The sequence below is a fragment of the Anguilla rostrata genome, chromosome 4 (assembly GCF_018555375.3).
Source record: "Anguilla rostrata isolate EN2019 chromosome 4, ASM1855537v3, whole genome shotgun sequence".
NCBI lineage: Eukaryota > Metazoa > Chordata > Actinopteri > Anguilliformes > Anguillidae > Anguilla > Anguilla rostrata.
This window is the reverse complement of record NC_057936.1, coordinates 64,713,887-64,727,068: the sequence shown is the minus strand read 5'-3', so window position 1 is coordinate 64,727,068 and position 13,182 is coordinate 64,713,887. Positions and strand designations below refer to the sequence as shown.

The 13,182-nt window shown below is 46.5% G+C and overlaps 1 protein-coding gene across 1 annotated transcript; it reads right to left on the bottom strand.

The window, feature by feature from the left end:
• Window positions 1–1,687: 1,687 nt before the first annotated feature.
• On the bottom strand, window positions 1,688–3,530 carry foxq1b (forkhead box Q1b). Its single transcript, XM_064333888.1, has one exon. It carries the CDS (start codon window positions 3,228–3,230, stop codon window positions 2,244–2,246), a length of 987 nt encoding a protein of 328 aa, XP_064189958.1. The 5' UTR covers window positions 3,231–3,530; the 3' UTR covers window positions 1,688–2,243.
• Between the last annotated feature and the right edge of the window lie 9,652 nt (window positions 3,531–13,182).

Genomic DNA, 13,182 nt, shown 5'->3' with positions numbered 1-13,182 from the left:
TATATATGTACTGTGCTGGGTGATTGCAAGTAAATTGTAAAATTGTGTTGTGCCTGTCAAACAGCACAGTGCCTATATTCTCACAGTATACATATATTCACAAATCCATGAGTGGCCTAGATTTATTTTGAAAAATCTTTTATTGACATAATTACATCTGATGTCTTTTGATTTGTATTTGTGTTGACTGTAATATTTGTATTTTATTTTAACTGAAGAACAGTATGTATAAAAAGACTTCCATTCCTGCACTCTCAATCGCAACCACATCATAATACATCGAACCCTTTTTTTCAAGATGCATCAGACATACAAATCGATGGTGTTATTTGTTAGATTGTTAATTGTTAGACATTGTATTGTATATTAAATGAAGTGTCGTTAAACATGGATGCGCAGTACTCGTTATTATTATAATCATTATAATTATTGTCATTGTTGTTATTATTATTACTACCACTACTAGCCTACTCGTAGGGGCAATAATAGTGGTTGTAATACTGTAGTCGTTTGGCTTGTTCTGATTCTTTCATTTTTGATTTAATTTCCCTCTCAGTTGCATTCAAAGCAAACTAGAAACTATTTCATGTTTGTTTAATTGCTGGGTGGCAATTACCTGGAGTACTGAATAATGCCATTTTTCTTCTGCTCTGACACGTTTTACAACCCTGGGCCGCCATTACGCTGTCAGCGCGAGGAGAGCGTGCCGAAAGGGTGCGCCGGGAAAAGTTGTTCGACAAGCCGGACCGCAAAGCTGCGAGACACCTTAATGAGCTATTTAACGGGGGGGGAAAAATATTTCGAAATGTGTCGGCCTCGCGTCTGTTATTGTGTTATAGCACGCGCGTTACAAGCGCGCGTATGGTAACAGCAGATACGCCAGGCTTACGTGTCCGCGGAGGCTATATGGCTCTGTTTGCGTATGTGTGTGTGTGTGTGTGTGTGTGTAAGAGAGAGAGAGAGAGTGCTGACTGTACAAATACCATAAATATACAAAGTACCCTGAAGCACGTGTTTACAGATGAGTCATGACTTGGACTCCTCGGTTACTCTCGTGTAAGGACAAGATTATTTATTAATCATTATAGCCCGGTGGCACCATATTGACAAACCTTATAAACATTTAGCCATCTTGTGGGGTATTTTGGCTAGTGCATAGTAAAATCTCCAGTGTTAATTCAGCTCTAGCAGAGTACGTGTGTATTGTGTAATGGTTGATTTAACACTGAACGTTTTTCTGCGTGGGGCATTTAGGTTACTGAATATTTGATGTAAGTAAATGTGTACTCGGGTTACACTGAAGGTGCGTTTAAGCTCTCACCCCACCTCTCTCCTGACGTCTGTAGAAATTGTTTAACTTCGATGAAATTCGTGATGCAAAGGCATGTTTTCACAGTCCGTGTAAAGCCAGGGATGTCACAAATGAACGCTTTGTGAACTGTTGGTATTTAAAATAAATAAATAAAAAACCTGTTAAAGCTGATCAGGGCTTCGCCAGGTAGGCTTCTCCACTTCAAAAGGTGAGGCTGCAGAATGTGTCATACCTTATCTCTGTGGAGCGTGGACTTTTTTTCAGAATGTCGATTTTTCTTTTGAAGATTCTTGCGAACACATTTATTAATTTCCTGGCAATGCAGGTCATGTATTTTTTTTCCTGAAATTAAACAGATAGTCAATGCACTGAACATTTTTTCAGATTTTACAAAGGTTTTTTTTATTCAAAAATAACGCCCATGCATATTTTTGAAGGAAACATAAACAATACGTCCCTGTTTTACATAGGCAACTGCCCTTTCTGAAACGGATCTGTATACGACTGTGGGTACAGCCCGAATCGAGCATTGTCACAAATATCAAACATTTCAACCACAACATCTTGCAGCCAGTCATAAAACAAACGTTTCATCCTTAAAGCAACAATTAAAAAACATAAATAGAGTAAGAGTGTTTACACATTTTGGCACATGGATGCCATCGTTTGCAAGAGAAATGACCTACGAACCAACTGACAAAAGGAATGAAATAACTTACAATATTGTCCCTACTATTAACTTCTTCCTTATTCTGCGTTTACCAGAGAAAAGTTTAAGTTAGTAATAGCAACGACACGGTTATTTTGCTCTGCCCAGAGCGTCAGATTCGTATTAATGCACCGGTAATGCATTTGGTGTCTAAATAAAAAATATACAGTGCTTAGAAAGTGCTCAGAGCGGAATATCTTCCCGGGTTTTCGTCTCCTGCATTTAGGAGAGCAAAGAGTCTATTCTGAACGGGTGATAGCTGCCCAATCTCACGGCAGCCATGTGAGCCGGGGAGAAAGATTCGGAATTTGGGGAACCTTCTGAAGTCAATGGAAAAGTGGCGAGGATGTCCCGTCTGTGCTCCAAGCCGAGGATCGGCTCAGAATAGCCGCACCTGTACGTCTGCAGCACGTGCGCGCCGCCGGAACCGACCTGGAACACCGGCTGCAGCTGGGACACGGCGGCGGGCGCGTAGCCCATCGCGTACGGCACCATGGGGCTGCCGCAGGGCCACATCGCCCGGCCGACCGGGTTGCCGTCCGTCTCGGGATGGCCGTCCTTTCTCTTGAACGGCTTGCTGAGGATGCTGTCGATGGCGAAAGAGCTGGAGAACTTGGCTCCGGAGCGCTCGTCTTTCGACGAGGGGCTGCCGATGCAGGTTGACGCGTCATTGGCGGCAGGAGACTCGAGCACCTCTTGGTCCTTTGAAGGTTTTTTATTGATCCGCTTCCTCCTGCGGCGGAAGACCCCGTCAGCGAAGGTGTACTCGCTGTGGGGGTTCAGCATCCAGTAATTGTCCTTCCCCCACGGTCTGGAGGGGTCCCGCAGCACTTTCAGAAAGCAGTCATTCAGTGACAGGTTGTGACGGACGGAGTTCCTCCAGCCCGTGTAGCTTCCCCTGAAAAACGGGAATTTCTTCATCAGATAGTCGTTGATCTCCGCCAGAGTCAGGCGCCCCGTTGCGGAATCGCGAATAGCCATGGCGATCAAGGCGATGTAGGAGTATGGCGGTTTGGGTCTCCGGGTGTACGGTTTGCCTTTTCCGTCGGCACCGGGGAGGACAGGTGCAGGGCTGTTAGCCATACAGTCCCCATCCGAGCCCAACTCTTCCTCTCCCGAAAGGGGCGACAGGACGCTGCCTTCGGCGTCGCTGCATACTTCCAGCGGTTTCTCCAAAAAGTGGCTCGCGGAGAAGACTTCAAGTTTCATTTTTTTTTTGTAAAAAGTTATTTAAATAATGCAGATCACTGTCTTTCCACTGACGTACCCGTTGTCCAAGTCAGTGTTCTTAGCAATGTCCGAAGTCGTTGTCTTAGGTTCAATTCGAAATCGTAGAAAAAGAGAGCGAAAGAACCGGGCAACTTTGTCAGTATTCCCGCGAAAGCGCAGACCGTTTTCTGCGATCTGAAGAGTTATAACGGAGATAATTTAAGGCACCCAAGTGATTAACGACGAGGAGCAAAAGCACTACCAGTCTCCCGAGATTCCCAAGAGCCCTGTTATATTATTATCATCACGCAAAAGACCTGCCCATCGGAGGCGGGACCTGTCTGTTCGACTTGGATTAATCACAATTCCATCGAAGCGATCACAGAATGGCCGTGATTGGTTATCAAACAAACAAAACAAAAAATAGCAGTCAAGACAAAATGTTTTCAGACGTATTGTAGTTCGGGGAGGAAAAAGGATTTGCTTGGACAATTCTTTCGCATATTGTTGATATCGTATTACTTTTTCCGCATGCTTTTTCTCCCTCTGTAGGCACACCTGTTGAACGTCTCTCACCTGTGACGGGGGGGGTGTGCGTGTTCTGCCGGGCGAGACTTTTCCCTCGAGAACAAGCAGGTGGCGTACATTTACCAGACACAGATTTGTTTGTGTTTGTATCACGGGTGAGGTATTCTTGAATTTAGTTTAACGAATTTTGCTCTCAGGTTGAGGTCATTTCAATGACTCTTCACTGTGTGGTTCTTTAATGTTAGAGAAGGTTGAGGGGGAAAACATTTCTTAAAATGAGATTACATGTTATTTGTATTTAATAGCCATTACCACAAATAATAGTATTTTTAAAGCCTACGTGTTTTTTTTTTTTAGAATGTGGCAGGATATGTATCTCATAGGCTACATATTGGGGCTGTGCTTTGACTCAGTTGTTTGCCTGAACAGAACTATGCATCTTCAACAGTAAAATACAGTTATACTAGAGAACACTGTCTCTCTATCATTTGTCTGTTTTCACAATCTTATTTGACACATTCAAAAGGAGAACCTTTTCTGCACTGCCCTCCCCCCGCATGACAAGCGAAACACCTGAAAGAAATGACGGTTTTGAATTAGTGTTCGACTGACCCGTGTCACACAGGTCAGTCAAACAGTTAAGCCACCTTTCACTAAGTGTTATCGTTCACTTTTAAGGTTTACGGACCGTTTTGTGTGGGAAATAACAGTTTCACGTCTAACACAAGGCACGAGCTTAAGAACGGTCACTGAGTGTGGATAACCTATCAGAAACGTCATTAAACCAAACAGGCTTGTCAATCGAATGCAGCCCCGGACAGCATTGCATGCAGGCAGCCAAGAGCCACCTCTTCGAAAATTTTCCCGTCGCTGTGACTGTCTACACATACGAGGTCTCGGCAAATCGTTGGCATATCCGACGATTACTCATTTGCCTGCTTATGAAATAGCACAAAGAAGATACTCGCCCTCATTCATTGAAATGCATTGTGCGGGTAGTTCACTTGTGTATGCCAGCGCACTCCCACCATGTCCCATCAGGTGTTATGGAGTCGCTTTTTGGCAATGATCGGAATTTTAGCCAGGTGCACTAACGCGCAGCCTGCTGCGCATAAATCAGTTGTCTGTGACACGACTTTTTTTTTTATTTTATTTTTTTTACATAGATTACCATTTAAAAAAAATCTTTCTTTGTTGTTTTATGGGAGAGAGTGCGGTGATACTCTTTCCTGCCCGTACCCCTTTACCGGTATGTTGTTTTGGATGTAAGAATAAATGACGGGCCCTAGTCACTTTGGAACAGGCGTATTCTTCAGAAAGCCGTTAAATCACTACATGTTTTGTATACACGTCGAGCGCCTCGGGGTTTAACGGGGGGTGTGCACGCTTTAAGGTGAACGGGTTTCTGGAGGTTGTGGGCACCGTCGGCACACACTGAGGCCTCTGGAAGCGTTAAGCGAAACACGCAGGCGCGGGAAGCGAGATGTGCCAGACGAGCCTTGCGATTGACAGGGAATGAAGTGGCGCGACTGCTCTTGTCTGTCACTCAAGGTGTCGGAGGTGCCCATATATGAACGAGTCTGTTTTTTTTTTCCTGAGCTTTAAGAGTCCGTATCGACATAGTAAAGCACTTATGTCCAAGAGGTTTTTTTTTAACGCATGCGCATTTCCACCAGCCAGCCCGGCGCTAGGAGACCGAGTCGCCTTTACCCTAGCCTCGCGAGCCAGTCTCTTTTTTCCACTTCGTTCAACCCTCGATGAGCAATTTGCCTTCTTTTGGAAATCAGTTCACAAATGTGCTTTAGGCTGTTGGCGACTTTTGGAGAATGGGGAAGTTATGCGGAGACAATGCCGAGGTGCCACTACCTCAGTAAAAATACCCTTGGAGAAGCTCCATAATACACCTATGCTGAAAGATATGTAGGCGCACTTGAAAAGGGCGGTACGTCTAGCATGAAGGTGAGGATTACCCTAAAGGTCATGTTCAGTTTAGAGGGCGGCACCAGTGAAAACAAAATGAAAGATTTTTATTTGTTTTTTTTAAAATAGCCAACTGTTCCACACAGGGCGGAGCTAGCTGTAGTCTCATTGTGTGGTCACAATGCCCTCTGTGACCGCAGCGTGGATTGGTGGAAGCGGTCCTGCTCTGTACGGGTGCTTATGCTCCTGAGTCCACGAAAGACATCAGTTCTTCCTCGGCCTGCACTCAGCAGAGACACCGAACTCCCTTCTGCTACAGTTTGTAGGTAATGATTATTCAGGAACCCCCTACCCCAGAAGCCGTGCAGCGACTCTGGTTTCTCCACGACCCTCGAGTCACATTTGCGTGGTCAGGCACGCGTACAGGCCTCAGTCCTAATGGCCAGTCAAACGGATGACAGGTAGGACTACTGGACCCAGACTTGGCCCCTTGCGTGCCACCCCCCACCCCCTACCCCCCCACAGAAAAGGTCAGAAAGTTACTTGAGTTATGAGCTGGCCCTGGGGCTAACGATAATCATTAAACTGTCTTCTTCACCACACCTTTATGCAGCCTGTTGGCTGTTTTGACTTCACATGAATGTGAAATATTCCTCAACCACCGATCCACCCCCCACCCCCCCACCCCCACCCCCATGTATTTGCTGGGTTCACTTGTCAGACAGGCACACTTGCACAGTTCGTCTGTGTCTACATCCGTGTGCTGCATCTTTATCCATTACCACCAATCCATTATCTCTGCTACCTTTTCAATATACCTTACCCACTGCCTTATCCCACTCCTTTTTTCGATATCTTCACTTCCTTGTCCGTTGTCGTCTCTCCTTTATTATCCTTTTATTGCATTCATAGATACACCCCTTTACCAATATCCCCACTCCCTTATGAATATCTGTACTCCACTCATATATCCATTATCAAACATCCATTTCTGTATTTCCATGACAGATCTTCATTTTCTCTCCTCCTTGTACATATCCACAGTCCCTTATTTCTGTACTATATGAAAACGGTACCACGTCTTAATACCCTTAAGGGGCGGCCTGAATTGCATTAATAAAACATGAATTGCCTTATTACGTCCCTCACTCACATGACAACAGTTCCACTCCTTCATCATAATCACAGGCGACCATTGATTTCATACATTTCTTCTTTCAGCACGTGTTTGGTTCTTCGTGCGTTGAAATGTTTGTATGCTTTTGTCATCCAGGGGATGGGTTGTACATACTTCACTTTACAAACTCTGTGGGCTGGTCTACAGGTTTAATTGTCGACTTTTTTCCCCCCCCATCTTGCTGTTTGCATTCCTGGTGAGTCATGTCAGAGCATTGTTTACGAGGTACACTGTTATGCAAAAACAGCGGCAGCCTATTTGGTCACGTAGAGCTACCGGGTGCGCTGGTTCTCGTTTGTTACTCAGCATCTAATTGCTCAGTTAAAGCAACTGATTACACAGCTACATATCATGTGCATTAATCACATCTACATATAGCCACAGCTTACCTCTCCCTGGCTCTTGGGCCTAAATTGCATGCTGATTTTTTCAGGCCGAAACAAAAGTGGGCTTATACCCTTCCAATAGTGCTCGCTCCCAAATGTTCCCCCGTCTCAGAAAGCACACAACGACAAAAAAAAAAAAGTGCTTCACAGGCCGCAGTGGATTGCACACGTCTGTGTTTCTGTCTGTTCGTTTTGCGGAGAGAATAAAACATTTCAGCTAATGGAGTTAGAGCGGCTGGGAGTATCTCTAGTTTTCAAAGCCAATTGCTATGCTATATCTAAGCATCTAAGTGTAACACGCCACAATAGATTCCACATTCTGGGGACACGTAATTCAGTCGTTGATGTATAAACTGTACATGTAACTATGATATATAATTAACACCCCCATAATGACAGGAATTCGCACCCTTGTGCGTTTTCGGATGATCCCAGCGATATACCCGAAACCTCTGCTGGTACGTGATTTTAATGTATTTTTAAGGGCTTGAATTGATGTGATTCTTGTTGTCACGGTTTAGAACGTGCACAGAATGCGTGCATTCTTTCATGCGCAGATGCGTGCTTTCTCTTGTAAAAAAAAGAAAAAGCAAAGAAGAACTTGACTTCCTGAAACGAGTAAACAAGACGTTAGTAATTATCACTTTGGCTCTCCGAGGCGTGCATGGAACACGGTGTTCACCGCACGCGGGTTCGAGAGATGCCAGCCGATTACCGGCGTTCAGGTCTAAACGTCGGTTTCCCACGCGCTTCACGGTCATGAACCCACCCCCCCCCCCCCTTCCCCACATGGTACAACTGAAAGTGTGAATCAATCAGAGAATTAAAGGCATTTCTATTATATAAATCCTGTTTAAAAAAAATTGGATTTAGGGATAATAATAGCCTAATAATAATAATAATAACAACAATAATAATGCCACCATGAATTACATTCACATTATGTTGCCTTGACTCTTCTTAAAATTGCAGTCTGTCTTTGACTTCGATGCCTTCAGTAATTCAGACAGCCTTGTAGTCACGGTTTAAGCCAGTGTCACTTCTTATTGGTGCCTTGTGAAACATGGAAAACGCAACACACGTTTATTCTTACACTGCCTCGGTACATTTTTTTTTTCACGGTCTCCAATCAAACTGCTTTTATTTCTCTGTTTTTGTTTATGTAGGTACCTCTCTTTGTGGTTTGAGCTTCAGTTTCAGTGTGATAATCTGTTTATAGCTTCTCTGACACCCAATCTCGGGTGGCCTCGCTGTTTTGCAGAGCTCTGTGTTGACTACAGACTCCTGTAATCCCATCAGACAATGACTGAGGCCTAAATGATACGGGTTGCCGAGGATCGCATGTAGAGGCTTGTGTGTCTAAATCCACTGACTCACTGTCTGCTCCCCCCCCCCCCCTCCTCCTCCTCCTCCTCCTCCTCCACTGTCCAGGAGTTGCCATCTTTGAGTGGTGTTACAAAAGATCGCCTTTGACACGTGTTCGCGTTAGCATGAATGCACTGGCCCTGTGATGTGACAAATCCGGGGGGATGGAGAAGGTGCCGGAAATTGAGGTTATCGGTAAATTAAAAAAAAAAAAAAAAACGGGTGGAAACTGTCAGGTAGTTCTCTAAATATCGGACTGTAAATTCAGGAGGGGCCACGTCAGCGTACCGTATCCTCTAAAACGTGTGAAGGGCTGTCCACATTATTCTAACCGCCCCACAGTCCACCGGCTGAGCTGCTGCTGCGGCGCCTGTGGTCTGCGCTACCGGAACGCCTGGGGCCTCCAGAGGGGGCGCTGTTGAGCAACGAGATCGGGGCAATCTTGTTTGACCGTGTTTTATCCACCCCCCCCCCCCCCCAGCCGGAGGTATGACAGAGTTTCTGACCATTCCACCGTTATCGGCCAGCACAAACCGCCCCAATGCCCTGCCGAAATCTTCATAATCGCCAGTGCCCTCTTGGAAAATGCCCTCACCAAGACATTTAATATGTGATAGTCCAGCTCCATTACATACTAAAGGTTGAAAGTTTCCTTTTAATTTGTAGTTTTCCCTGCGCGTTGGACTGCATTTTTGTCTGTAGCCCCTGCTTCGTTTATGCGTCTTAGAAAGCTCTCCGAGGCTTTTTACACCTATCACACTGTTCCTTTATTCCTTCTGTCGTGTGCATGCAATTATCTGTGTAAATTGCCTCTCTCTGCCTCCTCTATTATAAAGTGCGCGTGCATGGCATGTGTGTATATATATATATATTTTTTTGTTTTGTTTTAATGAACATTTTTATTATGATCTCATGCGCTTTTTGTCTTATTAGCTGGAGTTTATGTCTGAGCAGCGCAGTACAGCTACGCCGCGGCTGCGTGTCACTGGCGCTTGTTGAGGGAGTTTAAAAAGTCTGAAAATAACCCCGCGTGTGCGTGTGCGTGTGCGTGGGACGCGGTGGGCGGACGGGAGTAACTCGGCCGGCTAACGGCGTGCCGGTGGAGACACCCCAGGACGCTGAGCTTTCTGACACGGCCCCCGCCTTCTCAACGGATCTTTCAATCAAACAGGGGGAGGGGGGGGGAGATATACGGCTCGTGTCAGTATCGGGTGTCAGGGAGACATGCTCGCGTGACGCTCGCTCTCATTTCCCCACCCACATTTCGCGAGTTTTAAAAAAAAATTTTTTTTTTTTTTCTTCTTCCCTCGCAGACGTTTACGGTTCCCAGCGGGCGGGTTTACGATGGAGGCCGCGGCTCGCGCTGCGCACACACTCGCGCTGCGCACACACTCGCGCCGCGCACACACTCGCGCCGCGCACACACTCGCGCCGCGCACACACTCGCGCCGCGCACACACTCGCGCCGCGCACACGGCAGCTCCGCCGCTGCGCTGCTCTAACACTCGGCCCTGGGCCTGCGCGCGGGTGGAGGCGAGAGCTGAGCGGCTCGCACGTGCCGCTGCTCACAAGCGCCTTTGCGGGACCTAACGTGGGGGGGGCGGGGACGCCACTCCCCAGCTTACCCGCCAGGTTGTTGTGGAATGGTGGCGGCACTTCAGATCGTCATGGACTCCACAGGGCTCTTAGCTGTCTCTCCCCCCCCCACACCCCGTCAGTCACAGCTGCGTGCTCACAACTCCAAGAGAAACTATTTAAAAATTAGAAACTATTTGAATAATGGAACCTGGGAAAAGACAAAAGGAATGCATGTGATCTTCCTCTTCCAGCAGGCCTGCTCTGTGTCACGTAGTGGTTGTGGGGGTGGGGGTGGGGGGGGGTTATTGAATATGGATCCTGAGGCTGCTAACGTTTGTATGATTTAGAAATAGCGTACATACCGGCGTTCGCATACCTGTTTCTCATTTGACCCGAGACCGTAGGCCCTGGGAAAACAACCTATCAGGTCCCATTAGACGCTCGCGCTCAGTGATGGAACCTGGTTACCTTCGCTCAGCACAACACAGCTGAGCAAATGCAAGGTTGGGAAGAGAAAAAAAAAAACACACCAGGTATTCCGAAGTTTGACAGAGAGAGAGAGAGAGAGAAAAAAACAATAAAATAAGTCAGGGTAGCTGTCAGAGCTCACACGATACGGACCACACCTAAGAGCTGGTGCTGCCCGAGCAGAGCTGTGTGTGTGAGAGTGGCAGGGGGAGAGAATCACGCACTGCCTTTTAAAACTTTTTACTGTACAACAAAGAAGACGTTGCTTAATTTTTTATATGCATGTATATTTTTTAAAAGTTAGTTCTGGGAGTGTTAGTCCCTCGGCTCCGGCTGCCACAGCGAAGATGAAAGCGCGTCGCTGTACCTGGTCTACAGCGGGACTGCGTTCGGGCAGAGGCCTGCTGTAAAGCAGTAATGGCAGGACTCGGGCCGCGGCCTCTGTAATTTCCCTCAGGTTTTTGGGCGACGCTGTTTCCAAAACAAAACAAAAAAAAAAAAAAAATTGTTTCCAGCAAATTCAGCAGGAAAAAAAAAAAAGAATACAAACAGACGGAGTGCTTTGCGCCAGTGTGGAGAGAGAGAGAGAGAGAGAGAGACAGAGAGCGAGAGTATGGGATCTTGGTAGGGTCGATGTAAAAATAATTATTTGTCTGTTCTCCCCCTTTTTTCTCTGTTGCTTCTCGGCCATGGGGTCCTGTCCCACTCACCGATTACTCCAGGTGAGGGTCTGTCAGATTTAGCTGATTCTCTGATTCTCCGTGAAACCTCATGCTGCTGGGTTTGGCCCCTTCCACGCTGTGACATAAGTGGGTTTTCCGGCAGTGTAGTAAAATGGTGTAGGGAGCTGGTCTTGTAACCGAAAGGTTGCAGGTTCGATTCCCTTGAGCAAGGTGCTTAACCTGCATTGCTTCAGTAGACGCTGTGAAAGAATTGTGAAAGTCACTCTGTTTTTTGTTTTTTTGTTGTTTTTTTCAGCTTTATTTGACCAGTGTAGATCAGTGTAGAGAGACAGGAAGAACTAGGAGGAGAGAGAGGGAGAGACGTGCAACAAAGGTCGGTGGTCGGACTCGAACCGCCGACGTCGCGGCTCGCAATGAGCATGTGGAAAGCGTTCCATGGGCTACGCCACACAAGACACTCCTTGAAAGTCGCTCTGGGTCACACCAAATGCTTGTTATGTTTGAAGTGCAGGAGGTGCCGGTGCCCTAATGCAGTGCAGGGGTTCCATCCTTGGAGCACGTCCGTCAGCGTAGGTGCATTTAATACACCGCATAGCCTGTTAATGTTTGATTTATCAACCATCAACCACTGACAGAGCTCCGAGCTGCATCCTTTTGGTGTGATTGTTAGCACCCCTCTCTCTCTCACACACACACACACACACACTCTCTCTCTCTCTCTCTCTCTCACACACACACACACACACTCTCTCTCTCTCTCTCTCTCTCTCTCACACACACACACACACTCTCTCTCTCTCTCTCTCTCTCACACACACACTCTCTCTCTCTCTCTCTCTCTCTCACACACACACACACACACACTCTCTCTCTCTCTCTCTCTCACACACACACACACACTCACTCTCTCTCTCACACACACACACACACTCTCTCTCTCTCTCTCTCACACACACACACTCACACACACACACACACACACACACTCTCTCTCTCTCTCTCTCTCACACACACACACACACACACACACACTCTCTCTCTCTCTCTCTCTCACACACACACACACACACACACACACACACTCTCTCTCTCTCTCTCTCTCTCTCACACACACACACACACACTCTCTCTCTCTCTCTCACACACACACACACACACAAATTCACTCACTCACTCACTCACCCCCCCCCCCCACACCAGCTGCTACTCCTTGCTGCTTCTCAAGTGCAGACAAGTTCCCTAAAAAGCAGAAAATATCTGGAATCACTTTGTCAGTGCCTCTCAAAGCTCGTTAGGCCGAGTATAACCGAGTTTTCTGTAGACTGGGAGCACCAGACGGAGAGCAACGGTGGAAGGAAGAACGAAAGAACGAGGAAGGAAAGAAGGAAAGAAAAAATGAAAGAAGTAGAAATTGGAGTAATGCTGCATGTGCATTACGGTACAGTGGGACTGAAGTGTCATGCCGAACGAGAGCAAAATGTATCTCGACAGTGTAAAACCACCCACGCATCTCTGAAATGTGCAGCAAAGAAACTCAAACAACAAAACACTGGAAACACTCAAGCCGGTGCGTTCAAAAATGATAGTACTTCACAGCAAAACGCTCGATTTGCCGCGAAGCTTTTTTATCCTGAACAGTGAAAATAAAGTACCGTCACTGAGGAGGAAATGTGCTGTAAAATTACTGTGTTTCTTTAACCTGAAAGAGGAGATGGTCTGCAACAATTTCAGTTTTGTTTTTGTACGACAGCTGGAAACCAAGGAGGAGTATAATTTCATTATGTTCAAGTTTCACGGTTAAACCAAGATTCACTGCTATCAAGCGGCTGTAATGAAGAGCTGTTTTC

Bases quoted from the DNA above. Each gene is read 5' to 3' on its own strand.
- foxq1b (XM_064333888.1), bottom strand. From the start codon at position 3,230: ATGAAACTTGAAGTCTTCTCCGCGAGCCACTTTTTGGAGAAACCGCTG.